Genomic DNA, 14,319 nt, shown 5'->3' on the forward strand with positions numbered 1-14,319 from the left:
CTCCTCCTGGTGTGGGTGGGTTTCCTCTCCGTGGTGCGGTTTCTCCCACATCCCAACTAATCAGGATCAGGACTGAGTCTCATGAATGGAAATGTACCAAGGGGTCTTCCAAGAATTGATCCAGCTGTTGGGAGAACCTCAAGCAGATATATTTGCCTACTTTCAATAAAAGACAGTTAAAATACATTTTGCTCTAGGATTTGTTGCAGATAGGCTTGAAAGACAGATGCTTTCTTATTCCTATGGACTGAAATGTTCATCTGTGCCTTTCCACCCTATCCACTGATATCCAGGATTCTTCTAAAGATCCAAAAGGACTCCCCAAAGATAATAGTGGTGACTGAATAAACCGCTAAAAAGAGCAATGAAAAAAAAGAAACCACTTGACCAGTAATACGAACTGCACACAGCAAAAATATTAAAGGTATTTAATTCACACACAAATAAATACTCTCTAGCCCTTGGCAAACACAGCATTCTTGGAGTCAATGCATAAAATAAAGAACAAATACAGTTCTTAAATACACAAATCGTCTAAAACAATTAACTAATTAACAAATCAAAACTCCACAATTTGGAAAAGGGCTTTCCAATTACATTTCTTATTTAAGCCCGTATGAATCAATGTATCAAATTTAAGAATAAAAATTGTTTCTTTAAAAAGTAATTTATTTTATAAGGCAACAACATCTCTTTCAACAACCTGTTCTAGAATATATGCTTTTAAATCCTAAAACACCCCACCATGAACCAAGTTAAAATGCATAGCCACTGGATTCTCAAAAATTTTTTTTATGTCTCTAATATGCTCCTGTAGTCTCAATTTAAAAATCATTTTAGTTTCACCTATATAAAAGAGACTACATGGGCAGGAAATCACATATATTACCCCTCTTGTAGTGCATGTATAGGTTGCTGAAAGACAAAACTTTACTCCATTAATTTTATCAAATAATCTCACCACGTATTTACATATGGAACATTTCCCACATGGACTAGTTCCACATATATCCAATGTTCTACCCAAATATTCACCAGGAGGGACATACAAATTATGTACTACCATGTCCCTAACATTTCTACCTCTTTTATGTGATATTAAGGGGTGCTTGTACAGGTTTCTAACACCATTTTTTCCTTTGAGTAAAAAAGGCCAGTAATATTTAATAATATCTACTATTTCTGGGCTAAATGTTCATGTTCTCTATCTTCTTTTACCTGGAGTGGTTCTATATCTTCTTTTACCTGGAGTGTTTTTATTAATTTCTTGTTATATTACTATGCTCAGCATACATGATGTAACCTGTTTTGTGTATTATGCTGGATGTACTGTATTTGTATAACTTGATGTTGGAGCTTTTCTCCCCGGGCCTCCACTGAAAATGGATCTGGTCCAGTCAGAATTTCCCGGTTAACAAATGTAAAATAAATAAATAAATAAATACATTAAAACTAGTAACAAAATATATTTCCCTACCCCCTATATTAACTATTCCATTTGCCTTAAAATTATCATTTCTATTAATTACTTATTTCACATTCATTCCTATATAACACAAATAACTTCTTTAAAGACTGTATTAGCAAACCTTCACTATAACCTCTTTGTTTAAAAATAATACATGTACGTATTACTTCATCCTGCAGTACATCAGGGTTACTACATAGCCATAGTTGCCGGAAGCTGTTGGACTGGGGGGGGCAGAGGGCAAGAGGGGCACTTATGTCCACCTAGTACTTTTCAACCAGTATATATATATATATATATATATATATATATATATATATATATATATATATATATATATATATATATATATATACATACAGACACACACACACACACACACACACACACACACACACACACACACAGACACACACACACACACACACTCACACACACACACACACACACACACACACACACACACACACACACACACACACACACACACGGTACGGGGAACTGACTTTGCACAATGCCCAAATGCCAGTCGTATCACAGCAGGACAAAAGACTTTTACACAGTTCATCCCTCGGCCAATCAGGTATAAACACAAAAAGGCTTCTACCAGAAGTTTACAATTTGGATGGATTACATTCCTTGGAAATACATTCACTAACCCTGAAATGTTCAACAAAATGCAGACAAAATGCACAACACAAAAAAACTTTGCATAACTACTAACGTATTATAATACACTACTCTCTTCTCACACTGCATTCTTACAGAAAGGTCCCCAAACCAAGAATTGGCAAGCTACAATTAATATCCAAAGTTATAGGATCAAGGGTTCACAGATTTATAGGAGGTTACTATGGTAATGGCCCCAGGAACTTTACTAGGCTAGCCATGTTATACCCATGTTCCCACAGGCCATTTTCCTTTTGCCTAGACTTCTGAGAAATAGATTCCAAATAGTAGGTCCAGCATAAATCTATAAAACCATGTAGTAGTAACATAAACACTCAAGAAATAACTAATAAATGAAAACTATAGTGCTGTGGGATTAAATCCCCTTAAAGACTGCTTCAGTAGTTTCCCATGTATGCACAACCACCAAAATGAAACAGTCCCCCTAATTACCACCCCCTCAGTAGTCTGTCCATGTATGCATAAAAAGCAAATGACATAAAAATGAATTATTTCCCCAAGGTTCCCTTAAGCAGTTTGTCCATGTGTGCAAAAACACCAAAATGAAACAGTTTCCTGAATGCCCTCTTCAATAACCTGTCCACGTATGCATGTAAGGAGCAAATGATATCAACTTGAATCATTTCCCCCAAGGTTCCCTTAATTACTTTTCCATGTATGGACAAGCACAAAAATACATCATTTCCCCCAATGACTTTTTCATTAGTCTGTTTGTATCCATAGTAAGCACCAAATTACATCAAAATGAATAATTTCCACCAAGGATCCCTTGCGTACTTTGTCCATGTATGCACATGCACAAAAATGAAACATTTTTCACAACAACTTCTTCAGTAGTTTGTTTGCATTCATAGTAACCACCAAATTACATCAAAATGAATCATTTCCCCCAAGGATCCCTTGATACGTTATCCATATATTCACAAGCACAAAAATTAAACATTTTCCCCAACTACTTCAGCAGTCTGTTTGTATGCATAGTAACCACAAAATTACATCAAAATTAATCATCCCCCCCCAAGGATCCCTTGCGTACTTTGTCCGTGTATACACAAGCACAAAAATTAAACATTTTCCTTAACAACCCCTTCAGTACTTTGTCTATGTATGCACAAGCAATAAAATGAAACATTTTCTCCAATGACCCCTTCAGTCAGGTTTGTCCATGCATGCTTAAGAACCAAAATGAAACATTTCTCCTAACAACCCTCTTAGTAGTCTGTCCATGTATGCACAAGCACCACCAAATGACATCAAAATGAATCATTTCCCCCAAAGATCCCTTGTGTACTTTGTCCATGTATGCACAAACACAAAAATTAAAAATGTTTTCCCAATGACCCCTTCATTACTTTGTCTATGTAAGCACAAGCAATAAAATGAAACATTTTCTCCAATGACCTCTTCAGTCAAGTTTGTCCATGTATGCACAAGCACCAAAAATGAAACATTTCCCCTAACAACCCTCTAAGTAGTCTGTCCATGTATGCACAAGCACCACCAAATGACATCAAAATAAATAATTTCCCTCAAGGTTCCCTTAATTACTTTTCCATGTATGCACAAGCAAAAAACGAAATCATTTTCCCCAATGACTTGTTCAGTATTCTGTTTGTATGAGTAAAAACAAAATTATACCACAATGAATCACCCCCCCCCCCGCAAGGTTCCCTTAATTACTTTTCGATGTATGCACAAGCACAAAAATAAAACAGCTTCACCAATGACTTTTTCAGTATAAGTAAAAACAAAATTACATCAAAATGAATCCTTGCCCCTCAAGGATCCCTTACGTACTTTGTCCATGTATAGTATGCACAAGTATAAAAATTAAATATTTTCCCCAACTACCCCTTCAGTACTTTGTCTATTTATGCACAGTCAAGAACTAAAATCAAAAAGTTTCCCCAATGACCTCTTGACCGCCTTAGATCCAAGATCCTCACCTAGTGCCCTTACTGCCGAGTTACCAAATAAAAAAATAGATGATAAAATAGATAAATACTGGCTGCAGAGTAAAAACAAAATAACATGAAAATGAATTCTTTCCCCAAAGGATCCCTTACATACTTTATCCATGTATGCACAAACCCAAAAATTAAACATTTTCTCCAACGACCCCTTCAGTACTTTTCTATGTGTGCACAAGCATTGAAATGAAAAAGCTTCCCCAACAACCTCTTCACTGCCTTAGAACCAGAACCCTCACCCAGTGCCTTTCTGCCCAGTTACCAATGTCCAAACAAAAAAACAGAAGATAAAATTGATAAACTACTGGCTGCAGAGGCTGCAACTGCCTGCAATAAGACAGTAATATATTTAACATACCACCACCATGTCACTGACAACAATGGACTTCAATTCACTTCAAACTCTTTTTCACTCTTCTTCAAAAGAAAGAAACAACAAACGTCACTCACTCTCGATTGATTGAGGAGTGAAAGGAGGTCTGGATTATATAGCAAGCATAGAAAAAGTGCGGGAGCCTGTAAGGTCAACAAAAGAACACAGCACCTTTAACTGGCAATTTTGGCACCAGTGACCTGCCACTGAACCCTGACCAGACAACTACTAAGTTAGTCAGACAGGGGGGAGGCAGACCAATGCACCTGCGCAGTGCAGTCGGGTACTTGCAGTTGCAGTATAGCCCAGTCGTCAGGATTTGAAGTTAACCCCACACACACACACACACACACACACACACACACACACAGAAGTGAGGTTAGTCGAGGAAGCAGAGGCAGAGCACAACAGTGAGAGCTATCGGATCCTAATCCGATTTTAATAAAGAAAATAAATTGCTGCCGTTTTAGAAATTGTAGAACTGTGGGCATGGGTTTGAAAACAGCTTGAGGGCTAAGGCTCATTTTCAGTTAATGTGAATTTAAATGCATTTTTCAATGAAATTGGACTTCACGGGAAGAGAAGTTTACTGTTGCTCATGCTAAATATGTTTTCAATGTGCAACTGATTTGTTTAGCAAATGGCCTTCAGTGTTTGTGCTATAAAATTTTCAATTAAAAGTTTTAACTTAAATCTGCACCTTTGTAATCATTTCAAAAGTAAAGAAAAAATAGTATGCGCACTGACCATTTTGAACACTGTTTATGGTAATGGGATTAAGAGACAGGTAGTGGGACACTGTGGTGGCTGGGGGTGTGGTCCATTACTCTCATTATGGCTCCATTTAACCATGATTTGACTCTGACTCCAAATAAGGCTAGAGCTTCCAAACAGTTAAAGAGGGATATGCTTATCTTAAACATCTCTCCCTTAATAGTCAACTGACTTCTAAGAAGCTAATCGCTCAGTGTTTGCTATGGACTGGCGCAAACCCTGTGTATCATCAGCTAGTTAATTGATTAATTACTTAATTTCTATACGTATGCAAGCATTTATTTGTTTTCCGGCTTCTGCCCACTTCCCGTGTTAAATAATGCAATGCTGAAAGTTGGCAGAGATATGTTCCATTCAGACTCATATATTACAGATGAATATTTTAAATGTAAGTTATTAGATAGTTAAATTAATCCAAGCAGTGGGAGGATTTTATGTTGTTTAAAACCACAAAATATGTAGCAAGTGTGTGTGTGTGTTCAGGAGGGTGTTACCGTTTTAAATCACATCCTTGGGAAAAATAAGCTATGGATATTGTTCCATTTGCAGAAATTAATTGTCTTACCACTTTCCAGAGTTTGTTGCCGGGACCCACAGTTGGCAGCTACAAGCATAAATTATTAATTCATGTGTAACTTCATCATCAATTGAACTGTATTCAGCGCTGTGGTGGAATGTTACGGGTCGGATTCAGGTAAGTGTGCGATTGTGTGGATGTGAGTGTTAGGGTGGGTTAGGTGAGTTAGGGTTAGGGCTCGGATTAGGTATGTGTGCGATTGTGTGGACGTGAGGGTTAGGGTGGGTTTAGGTGAGTTAGGGTTAGGGAGCGGGTGAGGTGAGTGTGCGATAGTGACGGACCTTAGGGTTAGGGTTTGGGTTAAGGTACGTGGATAGTTAGTGGTGTGTACATAGTTTAGTGTAGGGTTAGGCATCAGATTTTAGGTGTATGTGTGTGGATTTCTGTTTGTTTGGTGTGCTTGTGTTGTGTGTATGTGTTTTGGATCAACGATTTTTTTCCTAGGAAAAAAATTGCTGATCTGACAGTTCGAGATTGTAAGCTTTCGCTTACATAAGGTCGATCAATCAGCGTTCGCTTTTTTAAGCGTTCGCTGATCTAATATAGACCCAAACACACTTCATTTAAATACTAAATAGGCAGTCAGTAAAACACACGTCATTTAAATATTAAATAGGCATACAGTCAAGCCTAACCCCCCCCTTTTTTACTACACTGCTAGTAAAATATATCTTAAATAATAAATAAACTTTATCTCATCTCTAAAATTTAACCACCTATTTAAAAATTGGGTGGTATTAACTAATAATAGGGACACCAGAAATATAGTACGTGAACTACCTACTATGGTATATAAAAAAGGCAGAACTATAAAAAATGTTTTAGAAAATACAAATGTGAACCAACAAAATGGCTATATGAAAAAATGTGGGACCTGCAATTATTGTTGTTACATCTATGAGAGTAGTCCATTTAACATCAACCATACCATAGTGAAGATTACCAGTAAAGGCACATGCACAACAGAGAAAGTAATATATTGTGCAGTTTGCACAAAATGCCCATGTTTTTATATAGGCAAAACAGAGTGGAAATTAAAAAGTAGAATTTACGAACATGTAAGAGATATAAGGAACAAGAAAGAAACAAATGCCTTAGCCAGACATAACATTGAATATCCTGACCATACTTTTAAATTTGGTATTTTGGAGACAATAAAACCAGATATAAGGGGTGGGCCATGGGCATTAATATTAGAAAAACAAGAAGCCCTATGGCAATTAAGGATGAATTCCCTGCAATGGCCAGGATTAAATGACAGTTTCTCACTTGCATGTTTTTTAAAACTAAAAGCTCTGAAAAGATGAAAATTACTGAGAAATGTTTTAAGTGTATTATATTTTAAAAATAAAATTTAAATAGGTGTTTTAGTGAATGTTTTAGGGAATGTATTGTATTTTAGAGATGAGATAAAGTTTATTGTTTCAGATATATTTAACTAGCATTGTAGTAAAAAAAAAAGAGGGGGCGTGGTTTTTAGGATTGATTGTATGCCTATTTAGTATTTAAATGAAGCGTGTTTTACTGACTGCCTATTTAATATTTAAATGAAGTGTGTTTTACTAACTGAATTATTTGAAGAAGTTCCTGACTGAGCAGGGATGAAAGCTTGTGCATATACTTTGTGTGGAATAAATTGTTTGCACTTTGAATCTACTGGTGATATCATCCTTGTTTTTATTGCATCAGCTGCTCTCCAGCTCCGTGTGTGCCATTTTTTGTACATATAAGGGACTGTCAACTTCAATTAGTCTACCACTGAAGAACATTGATTTACTACTACATTACATGGAGAAGCACATTATGTTCATACCACTGATATTTAGCAACGGACATGCAGTTTTGTGCAGTTTTTTGGGGAAGACTCCTAATTCAATACCATCTAATTCTGTGAAGGAAGTCTCACGGAACTAATAACTCCTATAGATATTCTGTAGTGTGCTTATGCAAAGTAACTATTTATGGTCAACATCATAATTTCATGTTGCTTGAATTCTTCCATTTAACTGCAAAGTACATCACTGCTCAGTTTACCGAGTTTCTCTTTTAGATTTGTCGTCTGCCTGCTCTGAGGGAGGCTGTGCCAAAGCAAGGTAGAACTTATTGGAATATGGATAAGAGATGAGATTTGGAATGATGGATATTAAAGCAGCAGTTAACATGTTGCACCCGCATTTATTGATGCAGCTGAACGGAGATTGCACTATAGCGGGGATTGGGAAATTTACCCTTTTCTTCACTCTAGTGTGATCTTGGAGTTTGTATATGTAAGTTGGATGCAAAAGTGGGGGGAGGCAGCTCCCCTTCCCCCTCGCTCTATGGTACCAGTGCCCATTTACATAACCTACTAACCCTTAAAAGTTCATTATATGGTAAAGCATACAACACGTGAAGGATGACAACTATTACTTTCAAGAAAATGTGCAATCTCATCAAACTTCCTATGAATTTTAATGTTCACTTTATTATCAGTAATATCTAACTCCAAATCCAGGAAAGTAACAACCCTTCCTGTTTGTAAACCATCAAATTTTAGGCCTTTTCTTTATTTTATGCATTGACTCCAAGAAGGCTGTGTTTTCCGAGGTGATAGAGAGTATTTATTTGTGTGTGAATTAAATACCTTTAATATTATTTTTGCTGTGTGCAGTTCGTATTACTGGTCAAGTGGTTTCTTTTTTTTTTTTTTTTTTATAATAGTGGTGACTCCCTTTTGGCCCAGACAAGAGTAGTTCTTCCTTCATTTGAAACTTCCTCACAGACAGGATTTGCTCACACGAGACAGGGCTTGTTTGATACTCTCAAACTTGAATACTCTTCAATTGATTGTTCGGATGATAGAATTTTACTTTAATTTTTACTACCTTTTATGCACCTTTTCTCAAGTACTGGTAGAGAACAAAAAACAAAAGTAAAAGGCTACTAGGAAATATTTATTTATGTACTTTATTTATGTACTGGCATTTGTTTACTGGGAAAGTCCGAGTGAGCAGTGCCCAGGAGAAACGCTCCATTATACAGACATTATGAACATCATTTGCATTGTTTTATCATTTACAGTCAGTTTCATTCATGTGTAATAGTTCCATTATTCAGACATCCGTGACATCATTTACAGTTTTGATTAAAACTAACAGTTACATGGGTTATATCTGAATATTTTTTTAAATGCACGGAGATATATGCAGTGCAATATAATCAGTATACAGAGATTGTCAGGTTTTATGTAAGAACATTTGTTACTGTAGACTTGCTCAAAATCTAGGGCATAGGAAGATAAGATAAAGAGTTACAGCAGCCCAAAGAAAGAAAGGAGAGGTAGATGCACACTGAAGATAAAGGAGACGAGATGATAGAGGAGGGTATAGTTGTGACGACAGTACATTAGATTTTGTGCAGCATATATGATTCATTAGAGTAGAGTAGAGGTTTCTTAGTGACATAAAGTTGAATAATGGAGTGAGGAAATTGAATTTTCGGGGTTGTGCAGTAGTTTAAAGGTTGCAATTAATTGTGACTACATTGGAGAATTATTTAGTTCTAGCCAGTTTAGTTGTTTTAGAGAGAGACTGTGATCTATATTGTTGGTTGGTTGCAAACTTGGCTACTTTATTGTAGCATTGCTCTAGTTTCCCAAATAGAGAGGACTTGAGATTGGTTAGGATAGGAGAGGCATATAATGGGATGTGGAGTAGAAAAGAAGTGACTGTTTTATGTAGCAGAGTCAGTAAGATAATGTTTTACTGTACAGAGGTAGCCTAGCTTTCTGTGTATTTTCTTTATGGCTTGCTAAAGGTGGAGATCAAATTTCAGGTGGTCGTCTATAATCACACCAAGTAGTTTGGTGTGGGATGCCAGTTCTGCATTGGTCTTGTTGCATGACAGTAGAGAGAGTTGGAATGAACAGTAATGGTTTAGTTTTATTTATTTATTTTTTGATGCAGGAGATGTTGTGGGCTGTTGAGCCAAACTTCTAGGGAGGAGAAGGATTTTTAAGTGAGTGTTTTTAGCATGGGTGATGTCCTAGAAGCAGATATTAGAGTGGAGTCATCAGCATAGTGTACTATGGTGGCCTTTATGACTGCTGTGTTTAGGCCATTGATAAATAAGTTAACCAATAGCTGTCCTAGGATGGAGCCTTGTAGGACTCCAACAGATATAGAAAGGAAAGAGAAGACATCATCTTACCATATCACTGCTTGTGACCTATTAGTGAGGTAACTAAGAAACCTGTTAAGTGAGGAGGGTAATAGCCCATTACAAGATAGTTTAGTTTGGAGAATTTTATGATTGATTGTGTTGAATGCCTTGGACAGATCCAGAAAATTATCTCTCTCCTCTCAAAAACTGCCTTTAATATACAGACTGAGGCAACTGTCCATCACAGACTAAAGATAACCAAGGCCTTCTACAGTTATGTCCAAAACCTCAAAGGCATACATTAGTGTGCTGAACTGGTGGTCAGTGATGCCACCCTCACTAAATAGGGTAACATAGTGAATTTGCTGTCTGACTAATTCAACTCAAACTTCCCCTCCCTCCACCTCATTCCGTGAAATACCTACTGGCATATCCCCCCAACTATTAACAAGGAACAAGTCCTGTGGTGCTTGCTAAGGCCAAAAACACAGCTTCAATGTTCCATGACTATATCTAGGCATGCCTCCTTAATAGCTGCAGACATGTCCTGTTAGGACCATTTGAGTCACTTTTCAACTATAGCCTCAAAACAGGCTTTGTATCATGAAAATGGAGGGCTGCAATGTTATGCCACTTCACAAGTGTGGACCATCAACCGACCCCAGAAACTACAGACCTATTAGTCTGACTAGTCTTATTTGCAAGGCTATGGAATTAATTATCATGGAAATAACAAGGACATAGGCCAGCTTCAGACACTGGACCTAACCCAGCTTGGTTTTGCCAAAGGTAGATCATGTCTACTAAACTTGATGGAATTCTTTGAAAAAGTCATCAAGGCAATGGATGAGGGGAAAATGATGCATACCTCCTAAGTAGACCAGACTAACGTGTTTGATAGAATACCCTACTTGGGTATAGTTGACAATCTCACCGAACCTGGCATAAACCCCTACATAACTCAGTGGATTGATAGCTGACTCAAACTCGGGACCCAGGAAGACAGGATTGGTGATACCACCCCCACTAACAGACCAGTCACCAGCAGGGTACCTCAGGGTTCTGTGCTAAGACCACTCCTATTTGGCATCTATTTCTCAGAGGTAAAGGCTAATGTCAAGGGCCTTTGTCTAACCAAGTTTGCAGATGACTGCAAACTAGGAGCTATCATAAATTTCCCCTACAACACAAATATCTTACAAGAGGGTCTAACCTTGACTGGTTCCAAAGTCACATACTAAAACCCAATGTCAAGAAATGCATTATAGTGCCTTTTAGGAAAACTGCCAGCCAGGGTAATTACAACTTTGATAAGACAACCCCTAAGCACTAACCCAGTAGTCAGAGATCTGGGAGCATATGTGGACAGGAATCTGGCCTTTGACTATCATGTGGCCAAGGTAGTAAGAAAATCAGGGTCTATATTAGATACTCAAAGTTACTGAACTTCGAATACGATATGATCTACACCATATCGTCGAAGTCCAGTAACATCAAATACCTAATAAAAACATTAAAACATGTCAAAAAACAGAACTACTTGCTGTAAACTACTTGCTCCCCTTACAGAGATTTCTGTTTACCTCTTTAATGTTTTGCAGTTTCGCTGTTCACATGTCGACAATGTCAGATTCGACATTGTGAACATTCGCGGAACCAATATAGACCCAGAAAATCATTGTATGCCACCCAACTTACAAGTAAAGGCATGGCATCCAGGTCCAAGGAAATCATAGTGCCACTTTATTTGGCCTTTATCACACCCATCATTGAGTATCCTGCCCACTTTGGCATGTACCTGACCAAAGATATGCAGCAGTTTGAATGCCCACAAAGGTTTCTTACTAGGAGAATTCAGAGTATAAATACATTGTTGTATATAGATTACCTTAAAGCCTATCTCTGTACACTCTTCCCTACAGGTTATTGAGAGGTAATCTATGCCTGGTGTACGAGGCACCTTCAGATCTAGTGATGATGGACCTTTTGCACATCTGCAAAATGAACAGCATCAGAACCACTAGATTCAAGTATTTAAATTTTGCTTGTGACATAAATAAGATATGTTGATGAGACAAATATGTGTTTCTGAGGATCCTTGTGCTGTGGAACAGGCTCCCAATCCAAGTGAAGCAGAGACAATTTCTAATGCTATTTAAGTACAACCTTGACAATAGATGGAAAATTGGAAATTCACCCCAGATCTGGCCCCGGTGTCTCTGATAGACAGAGGCAGACAGTAATGCCCAAATTAGCATACCCACCCCCCACATAACCTCTAGAAACTTCCTAACTAACATACCCCCTCCTTATAAACACTTATGATACATAGGGACACAATTGGGTTGCATTGCACTTCTAGACTTATAAAGGCCCTGGTGGTCCTTAGCCAAATATATACTATGAACTTATGAACATAGGTTTATAGGTTAGTACTAAGCTAACTGCCCTTGCGAGCCATTTTTAAGCTTAGCCAATTATCCCTTGTGAGACTCAAACCCTGCACCTTGTGTTTCTAAGGCAAACACCTTAACCATTAGGCCACCCTCCCAACCCCTTTTCATATTCATTTGACTTTTTTATAGATTGGTACTAAGCTAACTGCCCTTGTGAGCCTAGCCAATTATTCCTTGTAAGACTTAAACCCTGCACTTTATGTTTATAAGGCAAACACTTTAACCATTAGGCCACCCTCCAAACCCAGAACAGAAATGTTTACCCCATTCTTGGGGTAAAAAATTTCTGAACCTTTGTGGCACTGCCTTTTGGAGATCTTCTTGAGCTCCTGGCAGTTTGAGTTCATGGACGGTGCCTTTAATTTTGAAAAGATGGCTGGCTGATTGGTCATATTTCTGGCAAGTTATAACCCCAAAACCTTAGGCTACTGAAGTAATGCTATATTGCTGTGGTAAGTTTACTTCAACAACTGTACTTTTAGGATCTGTTCCAGTGTCATTCTTTTACTCATGGACTATAAGCTACTGACTAGACTACTGTGAGTCACTTTAACTAAAATACAAGTAACTTTATTGGAGGTTCAACTGCATTGTGTTTACATTAGTTATTTTTTCTAAATTTTTGTGTAGTTGCCAAACTATGAGCCAACGTTTGATATTTATTCCAACAATCTCTGGAATGTCCGACATTGCGCTTTTTATCGTTTTCAACAAGCAGCATGGAAGGTAAGCAGTATATTTACATTATGTTCCATAAACTGTTTAATATACTAAGATATCTATTAAGTGCAGGCCTCAGTGTGAGCTATATTGGCATCTGTTAAACAGTATCCTGCATATCGCAATGTTCCACTAAAAATGCCTATGCTTTTATATTTCCTGCAAGAATTGATTGTGTTCTCTATTATTTGCTTCTTACACTCTTGATGACTGTGTTTAATCTGTAGTTTTCATTCTGTAGACAGAGACATAATGCACTTATAGTGCAATGTAAGTTGATGATAAGGCAACATGATGCCTTGTCACAACAGTGATCTATAAGATCAGGTACATAACAAATTGCAGAGATAGACAAATTCATGGAAATATTTTAAGAGATATCATAACCCTGAAAATGTAGTATTAGTTACTGCTTAGGGCAAATTATAGACTTTGCTGCCTGACTGTGGCATATGGAGATGAAGCCCTGACTACAACAACCTGACAATCTGAACTGAGTGTCAGACTGGAACCTGAAAGAGGTTAGGGGAGGATGGGAGTGAGTAACAGGACTGGCTCTCCCATTCTGGAGAGATGGAGTGGTGCTTCCCCATCTGGCTAAGCTCAAATGCAAATGAAGGCTTGCATGAAAGAGGAATCTAAAGCTGATGATGATAACTCTTAGGGAGAGTGTATTTGGGGGCACAGACATTTCACAGGGTATGACACTGGATTGTCTGCAGTGACAAAGTGCTTGCAACACCACCAATGAGAGGGGATAGAGTCAGGTTAAAGCAGGAGTGAAATGCTTCTTTCACATATGACAGAATGATCAAGGTCTCTTGAATGTAAGGAAAGTCTGCCTGCCTGCTGAGGTCAGTAGGAATGGTTTTGTGTGGAGTAAGCCAGACTCGCTAAGCAGGTTGGGCTGCTCTCAATTACAACCAGATTAGAAGGACAGAGACTCCTGTGGGTCCTATTTTGGATGCTAAGCCAAATGCATTTACCCATAGTGGGATGTCACGCACCCTTGTGGCTACTAGCTGCAGCAAGACCATATAAGGGGATGTACCAAAACATCCTAAAGTCTGTGTGGATGGTTGCCTCCCATAGACAGCTCTAACCCTTAGCTCAGGTAAAATTCCTATGTAGAGGAATAAATGGACATGCTT

The 14,319-nt window shown here is 37.9% G+C and overlaps 1 protein-coding gene across 1 annotated transcript in view; it reads left to right on the forward strand.

Moving 5' to 3' along the window:
* Positions 1 to 14,319, forward strand: part of LOC122803998 (cilia- and flagella-associated protein 221-like) — a 1,154,724-nt gene that overhangs the window by 195,065 nt on the left and 945,340 nt on the right. The window contains exon 5 of the mRNA XM_044073679.1: positions 13,079 to 13,174. Within this exon, the coding sequence (XP_043929614.1) occupies positions 13,079 to 13,174 (96 nt within the window). The remainder of the gene's footprint in view (positions 1 to 13,078; positions 13,175 to 14,319) is intronic.

This window comes from Protopterus annectens, chromosome 6.part0, assembly GCF_019279795.1.
Source record: "Protopterus annectens isolate FY-2018-M chromosome 6.part0, PAN1.0, whole genome shotgun sequence".
In the NCBI taxonomy this organism is placed as follows: domain Eukaryota; kingdom Metazoa; phylum Chordata; order Ceratodontiformes; family Protopteridae; genus Protopterus; species Protopterus annectens.